This window comes from Lissotriton helveticus, chromosome 3_2 (assembly GCF_964261635.1).
Source record: "Lissotriton helveticus chromosome 3_2, aLisHel1.1, whole genome shotgun sequence".
Taxonomy (NCBI): Eukaryota; Metazoa; Chordata; class Amphibia; order Caudata; family Salamandridae; genus Lissotriton; species Lissotriton helveticus.
The window spans coordinates 29,636,697-29,648,863 of record NC_136062.1 but is presented as its reverse complement, the minus strand read 5'-3'; the positions used below and the strand labels follow the sequence as shown (position 1 = coordinate 29,648,863).

The 12,167-nt window shown below is 44.3% G+C and overlaps 1 protein-coding gene across 1 annotated transcript in view; it reads left to right on the top strand.

Moving 5' to 3' along the window:
• Positions 1-12,167, top strand: part of LOC144826439 (CDC42 small effector protein 2-B-like) — a 258,551-nt gene that overhangs the window by 129,884 nt on the left and 116,500 nt on the right. Inside the window, exon 4 of the mRNA XM_078684766.1 lies at positions 5,001-5,118. Within this exon, the coding sequence (XP_078540892.1) occupies positions 5,001-5,075 (75 nt within the window). The 3' untranslated portion in view covers positions 5,076-5,118. The remainder of the gene's footprint in view (positions 1-5,000; positions 5,119-12,167) is intronic.

The following is a 12,167-nucleotide window of genomic DNA, read 5'->3' as shown; positions in this document are numbered from 1 at the left end:
AACTGAATATAAGCCTGTACGACTTACTAATGCTCACTAGGTTGCACGACCTATCCACCGCAAGGTCCGATGAGATGGACCTAGCACTAGCACAGACGTCAGACAAGAACGTAGTCGTCAAGACTGAGTGAGCAGACGCTGTAAGAATGAAGGAGAGACGAAATGCCCCCTTGGGGTGCCCATTCTAGCCCCAGAAGAATACGTGGGGATAGTGTGGGCGGGAAGAACATCCAATCAACGCCTGTCCCGCACAAGTCTGAACATGCTTTCACTGCAGAATCCCCAACCACTTCGCCTCAGTTTACTGAAAGAAAACCCAGGGCAGAGACCCCCGAGGCAACAATCCACTGAGGAAAGTGGTACGCCAATTGTCGAGCACGAACCTCACACACCCTGGTGACTCGACTACTCCTCAATCTACTTACCGGGTAGAAGACTCCTCACCTGAAGAGTAGGAAACGTTCCTCCTTTCATTTACAAGAGAGCTGAAGAGGCCCCGGAAGCCGTAACATACGTGCACAATATGCATAGCAGGGTCGGAAGTAAAAGCTGTCATCAACACCAGGGCCTCCATAAATGTTATGGGAATACAGTAATACAACCGCCTAAAGCCCAGGCCGCAATTAGTGCTGTCCAACACCAAAATATTTGCGAATGGGAATCAGTCAGCTCTACCCCTACTCTGACGGATGATGGTACCGTACAATAAAAAGACTACCAGATCATGACAACGATCCATGTCGTCGACCAAAAGCAGACAGCCTCTCTGCAGAGGATCTAGGCCTCGTGTGGTTCACAAGGAGCGTGATGTCAAATCAAACGGATGACTTACTCTACCAATTCCCAACCATCTTTGAAAGGCTGGGGTGCCGCAAGCATCTGTCCGTGAAATTACCCATTGGTTCATCAATAACACCAACAGTGCTTTGGCACCACCAGGTCCCGTTCCACTTTCGACCACTGGTGGAGCACGAACTGCAGAAACTTGAACAAGGGCTTATAGAAAACGTCTCCAGGCTTGACTCCCTGGGTCTCTCCAATGATCATCGCCGAGAAGCCAAAACAGCTGGGGAAGATAAGACCAAGCATTGACATGTGGCTCCCAAATCGAGCCATCCGGAGAGAACGCCACATAGCCCCCGACCATGGACAAAATAGTGGCGGACGTCAACGGCTCCCAGTGGTTCTCCACTGAATGCCGGATATCACCAACTGGTCCTGGCGGAGGAAAGCAGGTATATAATCACCTTCAGTACGCCCTTGAAGCTGAGCCGTTATAAGTGCCTCAACTTTGGCATTTCCTCAGCAGCCGAGGTATTTCAAAATGCCATACGTGAGAGACTATCAAGGCTACCAGGCATCCTAAATGCTAGTGATGACATTCTCATGCATTCCGCCACGACAACCCAATGCTACAAACACCTCTGAGACATGTGGAGACGTCTCCGGGACCATGGTGTCACGATACATCAAGAAAAGTGTCTGTTCTTTTAACCAACAATACAATTCTTTGGATATATATTCAACCAGAATGGAATACAAGTCGAACCCTGAAAGTCCCATGCAATGTAACCAGTACTTCAACCAGGTTGGAGGAACGAAGTTTCCTTAGGATGGCCACGTATTGTGGCCAATTCATCCCGGACCTGGCTACTGTCGCAGAACTGCTGAGGGCTCTAACTCGGACAGGCAACAAGTGGAGCTGGGGTCACCATGAAGATGCAGCATTCCAGCACATCAAGGATGCCTTCTTCGACAACAACACACTGGTGTACCTTGACCTAGACAAGTGCACTGAACCAGCCCGCCCAGTGTTCCTTGGAGCTGTGCTGTCCCAGGAGCAGGAGCCCGGGAGGTGGGTAGCCCTAGCATTCGCCAGCAAAGTGCTCTCACCCACCGAGCATAGACTTTTGGAGTTTCCCAGATGGGAGAATCATGGTAGTTATGATGTATGCCTATTTCAAATACCCCAGCGTCTAAGTCAGCAGCTCTCCGGTGTTTACACACGTGGCTCCCATCTTGGAAAAGGCGTTTGCAATGTTTGACTTCCCAGTCGAAATCAAAGTGACAATGGACTGCCCTTTCAAGAAGGGGAATTCAGTCATTTCTTGTAACACCACAGAGTTCGACATCGGCGCATCACCCCCAGTGGCCCTATGACAATGGAGAAATCGAAAGATTCATTAGACCACTCAATAAACACTTTGGATTACGGTGGCCGAGCAGGCTGACCTACACACCACCTCCAATTGTTTGTAAGGGACTATCCAAGCACACCACACAGTACCACCCAACAAGCTCCATGGACACTGATGTTTAACGGGCCTCACCGGGACACGATCCCTTTGTGTCAGGGGTGGGCACTGCCCCCTTGCAATGCCCCATAACTCTCGCAGTAAGGAAAAGGCGGAATAGAGCGGCCAGCCACAAAAGGGGGCCAAGCCGCATGACTTCCAGCCAGGGGAGCAAGTGGTCATCAAAGACTAAGACCTGGGTGGAAATTCAGGACACCATGTGAGCAAGGGGTATGGACGGTGGTGAAGATTGAGGGCACCATTGTCACCACCACAAAGGGACAGGAGACAATGGCCCTAAACATCTCATGGATCAAGAAGGTAGAGGTGGCCCCATGAGACCAAACCCTGGATGACGAGGGAGAAGAGGAAGGAGACTGGCCCTGTATGGAAGAAGTCTCAGGAGCTGACAGTGGGCCAATCGGCCTGCATTTAACAGTAGCATCACCCATGGCAGCAAATCAAGGACCACCCTCTCGCGATCTGCATCCAAGATGCTGTCTTCGGTCCAACCCTCAACCCAGCCTGCAGCTCCAAGGCTTTGCATGCCAACTGGAGGATCGTGTATCAGTTGTTGCAAGGACTGAGTTGGAAGGGGATGTAGAAGTTCAGCGGTCCTGTTGTTTGCTGCCGGGCGCGCCGGATTTTGGCACAATAAATGGGAGACCACTCTGGGTCTTTCCGCCCAAATGACAAAAAGGTACAGGCGTATACTTTATTGGCAGGCCGCAAAGGCCACATGTGTGCAGATCTACCCTGCATGGAGACACCACACCTCCTACACAGCTCTGCTTAATGGAGAAAGGCAGCAGTGAGGTTCAGTCCTGATATGCGGCTTTGACAGCAATGACTGCCACTGTTTGTGAATCAAACCAGCCAGGCAGGCTCCAATAGCTTCTCTAAACTGTCAGAGGAATGCCATGTTGGTATGGAGGTGTTCTCGTCATGCACTGCACTAACAAATCCAACAAAAGCTGTTCAGTGGTGCGTGCGCAGCGTGCCTGTAAACTGCTCCGCTGGTGGAGTTGTTTCTGTCGCACTTTTCCAAGCGGAGTTGCAAAACTTCATGGGCATCCGCAGAAATGTTTCCGAGGGGGGCACATTTTTAATTTCATCACCATCCCCCTTGCACCCTTCTCCCCTCTGCCTTGCACCCTTCTCCCCCACCCCTTGCACCCTTCTCCCCTCCCCCTTGTACCCTTCTCCACCTCCACCTTTTTCTACCTTGCACCCTTCTCCCCTCTGCCTTGCACCCTTCTCCCCTCTGCCTTTCACCCTTCTACCCTCTGCCTTTCACCCTTCTCCCCCTCTGCCTTGCACCCTTCTCTGCCTTGCACCCTTCTCTGCCTTGCACCCTTCTCTGCCTTGCACCCTTCTCTGCCTTGCACCCTTCTCCCCTCTGCCCTGCACCCTTCTCCCCTCTGCCTTGCACCCTTCTCCCCCTCTGCCTTTCACCCTTCTCCCCCTCTGCCTTTCACCCTTCTCCCCCTCTGCCTTTCACCCTTCTCCCCCTCTGCCTTTCACCCTTCTCCCCCTCTGCCTTTCACCCTTCTCCCCCTCTGCCTTGCACCCTTCTCTGCCTTGCACCCTTCTCTGCCTTGCACCCTTCTCTGCCTTGCACCCTTCTCCCCTCTGCCTTGCACCCTTCTCCCCTCTGCCTTGCACCCTTCTCCCCTCTGCCTTGCACCCTTCTCCTCTCTGCCTTGCACCCTTCTCCTCTCTGCCTTGCACCCTTCTCCCCTCTGCCTTGCACCCTTCTCCCCTCTGCCTTGCACCCTTCCCACCCAATGGAGGGGGCTCCACCTGGAACAATGGCACCATTTCAAAAGCATGATGGACTAGGGCCGGCCCTGACTGGGCTCACACCGGATGCACTGGCGATCCGGGGGGGGGGGCGCAAGTCTCCCCCTTGCCCCCCCCCTGCGGACGCCCATGAAACTCTGCGAACTCTACCTGCAGAGCAGAGTTTACCGCCCTGTCCTAATTTTGAACCGGGGAAACATAAGGTGGTGAGTAGAAATTAATTTACCACTGTCTAGAAACTTGCATTACCAATTAAATACAGTATAGATGTTTAGAAGGCAGCTGTGTATAGTATACAGAGTAAGGTCACGAATCGGTAGTTTTATCTGTGGGTGACAAAGCTTCGTTAAAACTTGTCATTTTTGCATAGCACTTTAGTGGTGCCTTTTAATAGCTGGGTTGGTTACACCAAAGTGCTATAATTTCATTTATTATGATTTTAACACCTAATAACAGTAAGTGGATTATGGGTTTGTGCCTGTAAGTATACCCTTATAATTTGAAGGTTAAGAATTGTCTAACTGCCGTAAAAGCGACGACTTTGATGCATGCTCATTCATTGCTATGTATTGTAAGTATCTCTGACGTGTATGACGTGTTAAAACCTGTATTTATCTCCTATACATAATGTATGATGAGCAAAGCTACCAAAAAGTTTTTTTAAAGAAAAAGATGAAGAAATATGCGATTGTACATTTAGTATGCTCGTTTTAGCTAAAGAGGCATTTTCCTATTTTACATACCAAAAAATATAAACCGTGAAAGCTGCTTAAAAAAAAATCGAGCTAGCAGAGATAATCTTCCTCAGCGGCCGTCATGTGTGTGTGTTGTAGAAGGTCGAACCCACCTCGAGAGACAAACTAATGTGCCCGGTCCGACGTATGTTTGTTTCCCCCTCTCTAGATCGAGGCGTACCACGAGCGGATGAAGTCCAAAGGGGGCTATGAGAACGGCGTTTCCCCGAGAGCCCAGCGTTAGCAGCGCTCGCCCACCACGAGGAAAAGCACAGCTTGTCGTAGGAGTACGTTCACTTTACCTACTTTTAATAATGTGTCGTTTGTGAGTACATTTCAAGTCCTTCTTGGGTTCCCTCCAAACTGTGACCCATCCTCATTTCAAAACCTATGAAAGAATACTTACATGCACTCTTGATATGCCTTTACATAAAGCACTGTTTGAATTTTTTATTCCATATACTTTTGTGTAATTACTGATTTTGCATAACATGAAATTTCTCAAGAATGTGTTTAGCCCACCGGCAGAGTGGAAAATGTCTCGCCCGCATTTTATCCTCAAACAGGTCAGATTCCACTTGACCCAATCTCCTGGTATCTTGCTGACATTTTCGTCTGATATATACCCTCACGGAGAAAACATACTCTGTAGCAGCGAAATGTATTTCACGTAATACGCAGAATTTCATTAAAATTACCCATTTTGCAAAAGTGTATGACATCCGCCCTTATCTAATTAGCACTTCCTGTTCACTTGTTTTGGACTCCTATGATTTCTCCAAGCCGTCCAAACGCCAGACCCAAAATGGTATTTAGAATAAACTTTGCTATTGTCTGGTATGGTTAGAGGTTTAGACCCTGAAACGCTGTGTTTACCCTTTCAGAATATAATTGTGATCTTTCTTTGTAAGTAATTGTATAGATTTTTCAGTTTGGCTTGAAGCTTAAGTGCCAGTTTGCATTTCCAGCTGCAGGGCCTTCATGTCTAGACGCGGTAACTCACCTTCCGCTTGGGTGTAATTCTGGCCTGTGTGCATGACGTTCTAATTCTAGGGTTCAGATCAAGCTAGCCATTTCTCTGCCATATTATTAATTAAGGTCTAGTTATCGTAGAGTCTAATTGTAATATTATCCGGTAAGTAAATAGCTGGATATTTAACATGAACATTATATCTTCAATACGTGGGTTTTACGTTTATGTTGCTAGATTTGGTATTCGGTTTTGTATTTCACATGCTTGTGTAAAGGAGTTAATCGAAGGCTGCCTCGTCTGAAAACATTGACAGGGAAATGCAATGTATGATTGTAGTGCCTTGTACTGATGTATAAAACTGAATGAAGGGAGTGGCATGCACTAGATGTGAAGACATCGGTCATGGGAAAACGTGGTCAACAACAAAAAAATGTGAGTTTATGGTAAAGGAATTCATTCACTGAGATAATGCATTATTTTACGTTTCACAGGAGCAGTTTAAATGATTTCCTCAAATGATGTGCCAAAATATTAAAGTGGAAAGGTGTGCAGTATTATCGGAGACACTGGAATCATCTGTCAAAAGAGGTCCAAATTATGTGGCAGGGTTAAGAAAGTTATGCGGCCAGAATAGCCCAGTTATGCGGCGTAACAAGGCACATTTTATGATAGCATTACTTCACTATTTTGTCATTTGTATACCTGTTAACACAGTGTGGGTATTGGTTGCTCCTCATTTAGTACCAGTTGATTTAACACCCACATATACCAATAAGCAACAGAAAGGTGACCAGTCAAACTTTTCAAAGGGCCTTCTGTTGCACAGCAGCATATCAGTCAATTTTTAGTAACATTGAGGTAGAAAGAAACATTTCTTTTGTTAAAATCTGCGGATTATGTAGCAGATGATGGGTTATGTTGCAAATCTATAATTATGCGAAAAATACAGCGACTGCACAAACTCATAATTCCAGTGGCCATGAGTATAATATACAGCTGTGACTGTTTTATCTTTTACATGTAGACTGGACGAAAGTCATTTTAATACCCAAAGGACTCGAGCATCCTGCTGGCTGATTTGGATCTGTGGAATAAGGAAAGTCTTTGGATATTTAATGACCACTGAGTGGTGGCCTTTCGCACCATGTGATTGGCCCCTAGGCACATCACTTGGATTTATAAGGCCCTGCTCAATCATTTCTCAACTTCGTGATAAATGGGAGACTGAAGCACCAGGGTATGCCATCAAAATGATGAAGACCGAAAGTCATGGCCTTTTCCGTAGTTGGTATTCCGCTGCGCCAAATTCAAACTTATACAGTATTTCATTTCCCATAGAGCCTATTTATCCCATGCACCACTCAACAAATGCTTCCCAGAGTCTAGTGCTGGTTACCCTCGCTGTTTAGTGACAACAGCCAATTCTACACATATGTTCTGGTCTTGCCTCTCCCTCGGATGGACCTTAATGGACCTTCTCACCACTAGTCCAATTTAACCCATTCCTCACGATTGGACACTGATCGCACTCTGCATACACAAACAATCTAATGAGACAAGACCGCCTCTCACTTTGCTAATCCAGCACTGCTCGGCGCAAAGCGCACTGTCATCATGCATTGGAAAGCCACATCCCCTCCCTCTTTTTTGGCATGGAGATGGACCTTCACTAAATGGGCATAAGCAGAAACGAAATGATTACTTACAGTAGGAGTAGTTTTGCAGCTTGAAGAGTTTTCTGGATTCACATGGTGTGCATCATTCTGCCATCTAGTGGTTAGGGTCTGGACTAGTCTTTGTTTTCTTTTACTTATTTATTTCTTTTGTTGTTTTGTGCGTCGTTGACCACCATTTGGTGCCAGGTACGTCCCCTGTGTGACGTCAGACGGCACCCTGTTCGTCGTTGTACGTTGTAGCCATCTTTGGACTCTTTTTTCCTCCTTGTGCTTTAGGGTATAATCCTTTAGATGGTTTTTCCTGATAATATCTATCTATATCTATATCTATATATATCTGCCGTAGCTGTACTGGATGTAAAGGTTGAATAAACATCTTGCCTGAATGAAGTGGTCCGTTTCTCCTTCTTCGCCGCTGCAGTGGAATTAGCATGAATAAATATATATATATATATGAATAAATATATATATAAACATATATATATATATATATATATATATATATATATATATATATATATATATATATATATATATATATATATTCATGCTAATTCCACTGCAGCGGCGAAGAAGGAGAAACGGACCACTTCATTCAGGCAAGATGTTTATATATATATTTATATATATATATATATTCACTGAAAAAACCATAGGTTATAGATCATATATAGTTAGGAATTAGCATTTACAAAACCTTGAAAATTCACTGAAAAAACCATAGGTTATAGACCATATATAGTTAGGAATTAGCAGTTAAAAAACCTTATTTTACTCACACAAAACCATTGAAATTCCATATATAGTTAGTTGCACTAACTATATATCGCGCACCCGCAATCCACTGCTGATGATGTCACATATTACATCATTCATGACATGGTCAGTGACATCACTGATGACATCACTGATGACATCTCAAATGACATCACTGATAACAACATCCAGTGATTTTATGTTTCTGTAAAGTTTAAATATGTCTTACATATTGAAGAATGAGTGGATGTATAAGTGTCTGGACGAAGGATTTAGTAGGTGCATGACTGACTGTATGAGTGAGTGATTAAATGTGTCTCACTGAGTGCATGGGTTAGTGACTAAACTGTCTTAATTTGTGCATCATTATGTCTGTTGTTCTGTAAACTGCTGCATGTGTTGATCAGTAGCTATATGAGTAACTATATGGGTTATTGATTGATTGTCCAAGTATTTGTATGGGAGACTGAGTGTGTGTGTGGCTGGATGGGAGGTGTGTGACTCTGTGCAGATCAATGTGTACTTATATCAATGATTGTATAACAAGGTAAGTATGTGTTAGTATATGTTTGAAAATATAAGGTGCTCTATGTTTAACTGTATAGACAAGAAAATGGAAGTGTGATTGATTCTTTACAGGACTGACTAGGTGTGTGAGTAACTCCATGGATGAGTGGCAGAGTGTGAGTGTCTGTATAGGTGTATGAGTGCATATGATAGTGTTGTAAAGATGAGTGATTGTATGTATGAATGATTGTATAGGTGAATGAGTGAATGTGTGTGTAGACGTAGGAATCAGTGAGTACATATGTAGTAACTAGTATTGGTGTGTCAATGGTTTCAAAAATTATACTCTGTATTTAACACTGGGTGAAACAGAGGTTATATTAAAATATGAGGAGATGCATTGTATTGTCACATGAATGATATCATCAGTGATGTGGTCATTGATGTCAAATGAGATGTCATCAGTGATGTCATCAGTGATGTCATCAGTGATGTCATCAGTGATGTCACTGACCATGTCATGAATGGTGTAATATGTGACATCATCAGCAGTGGATTGCGGGTGCGCGATTTATAGTTAGTGCAACTAACTATATATGGAATTTCAATGGTTTTGTGTGAGTAAAATAAGGTTTTTTAAATGCTAATTCCTAACTATATATGGTCTATAACCTATGGTTTTTTCAGTGAATTTTCAAGGTTTTGTAAATGCTAATTCCTAACTATATATGATCTATAACCTATGGTTTTTTCAGTGAATTTCAATGGTTTTTTAATAGCAAATATCATAAGCTGTCGAATGTCAAGTACGTGGTAAGTGAAAACATTTTCGTGTTTATGCACACTGATCTGCTTTGAATGGTGCCCCCCCCTCATTTCTATTAGGAGTACTCTCTCTTTGCACATAGTGAAGGGTAGTTAACGTAGGCCTTTGCCCCCGTTGTAATACGTCGTGCCTGCTTCTCTCTCCATTTGATTGATTGTTATCCAAGTATTTACTGTTTTAGAATTGGTTCTCTTTGGTTCATTCTCTATTTACAAACAAACACAGAGTCGCAATACTCTGTTTAGTCTTTGCAGATAACGAAAAATCGTGTAAAAAAAAAAAGAAAAGGAATCGAGCAAAATCAGTAGGCCACTAACGGGATCTCTTTTTGACCTCGCTAAAATAGAAACATTAGGAACAACCCCTCATGACAAATACAAAACTAGTGAAATGAACTGAACTCCACACAATGATGGCTGCAAAACAGCTCGGCTCCGCCACCCACCCCGCCCAAAATAACGATAAAGAGCGGCTGCCATGATTGGTTGCGGAATGGCCACGACGGAGCTACGAAATGGTACTGCTCTCATGCTAACCCCAGCTTCAGTCTGAAACATCCAGAAACACTGTAGACTACCAATTCGATCAGTTCCGGTAGCGCCCCAATGTAACCCGGTAGAGAAGAACTAACCCTCCCCTCTTTGACTGATGGTTCTTGTTGCCTGTCCCTTCTGTTGTCATTTAACAGAACTATTTAGCCTGCTGAAAGGGGTTGTGTTCCGACCGCTGGTTGGTGGAGACATTTTGACTATATTCTGGACCTGCGTTGTCGCGTAATGCGTCATATGACGCGCCGCGTTAGCGCATCCGGAAGTCATCCGGGGCGCGCAGCGCGTAACGTAAGCATAACCAGTCATGTGACTTGTTAATAAAACTTTTCATTGGTTCATTTTACTTTTCTTATTCTAATGATGAAAGGCTTGGTCATATGACCTAAAAATTACGCTTTTTATTACTTCCGAACATTATTTTTTCTTAAATATATGTTATAATGTTCCAGGCTAATGTACTTTCCCGGAAAATTTACAACTGTCCTGCAAGTAAAATATATTCTTTTTTCGAGAAAAAGAGCGTTTCTTCGTCCCATGACGGAGCCGTTGAGCAAAAGAGGGTCGACCTGCTGTCTTAGTCGCCGATACGCCTGAATATGAGATTCTTATCGATCACTTTATGTTGCAGGAATAGAAAACACAACAGCCCTTGACCATTTATCTTTACTGCGTTCCTTCGTATTATACCTTTTACCCTTCATGTAATTGGTCTGCTTTATTTCACTTGCCTTTTAATGATTCTAAAACAGTGACTATTATTAAAAACTTTACCAATGTATATACTACTACCATGTTTTCTTTTAAAAACCTTTATTGTGAAAATTTCATTATACAAATACGAGCCTATAACCACGTGGGCCGGCCACGGAGCAAACTGTAATCGTATATGATGAGTAGACATTTACACTGTAGAGGAACGTAACGGGCGGGCCATTAGGTTGCAAGAACTAAGGTGTCTAACAGTTACGGAATCGGTGGACGTACATTTTATAATTAAAATACGACAGGGCCAGTTACAATAAAATTATCTAGATATACATTTGCGGGCAAGTACCATGGGTGACGTTAATTCGAACTTTCAATAGTACAGTAATCAATAACACATCAGAACTTAATATCAATAGGGATGTCGAAATATTCAATCAATTCTCGTCCCCGCCCGCCATGTGCTTCAAAACTGCATACGTATCTCGTGATTTCAAGGTTCTGCAACCAGTACACAACAAGGAGTTACGAGTCCCATTTATTCCGGCGCCATTTTGGGCGAGGACGGGCAGGTCCAGGATATAGTCAAAATGTCTCTACCAACCATCGACTATGATGATCATATGCTGTATTTATTAGAGTAACACTCATCTGTCCACATGAAATTAATTTGCCACAATCTAAACATGTCATTTTAATCTTTCCAAAGTTCTTCTAAATATTTGGGACCGTTTCCCTTGCCTCTGATGCTGTCAGTGCCACTTCTTTGATGAATGTACTAGCAGGTCAGGGGTTCTCCTCCAAATCTCTCTTTTATGCAGCACTATAATTAATTGGTGCCACCTCTCCATATGACGATGCATGGTATAGTTACCATAACTATATTTTTTTTCGGTTCCTCTGGAGAGTTCATCGTGGCAGATGAAGCGTGTAACGTACCGGGCATTTACCTTTTTTTGCATGTACAGGAAAGGAAAAAAAAATCGAGCGTCCGAGTTCTAAGGTGTCCCAGGGCCATTTTAGTGGACCAGGCCCAAATCCAAAGAACAGGCCGCCATTTTGAGAGTCCTGTTGCAGCCGCCTGTCGCTGTAGCATCAAGAGCAGCCGAAACTCAGCTGAATGGCAACTGAAACGGAAAAGGGGCGCCCCACTACAGCAGACGAGCCTCCACCTAGGAAGGCCCGTTCACGCCGCCTCCCCCCCCCCCCTTCGGGCACCCCACGCCGTTATTCGGAGCAGTATTGTAGGATGGCCACACCAGTGCGGCAACTTGCTAGACATCACCTCGGTGGTAACCGAATCTCAACGCCTTGTGGTGTCTTCTATTCAGAAAACATTGTT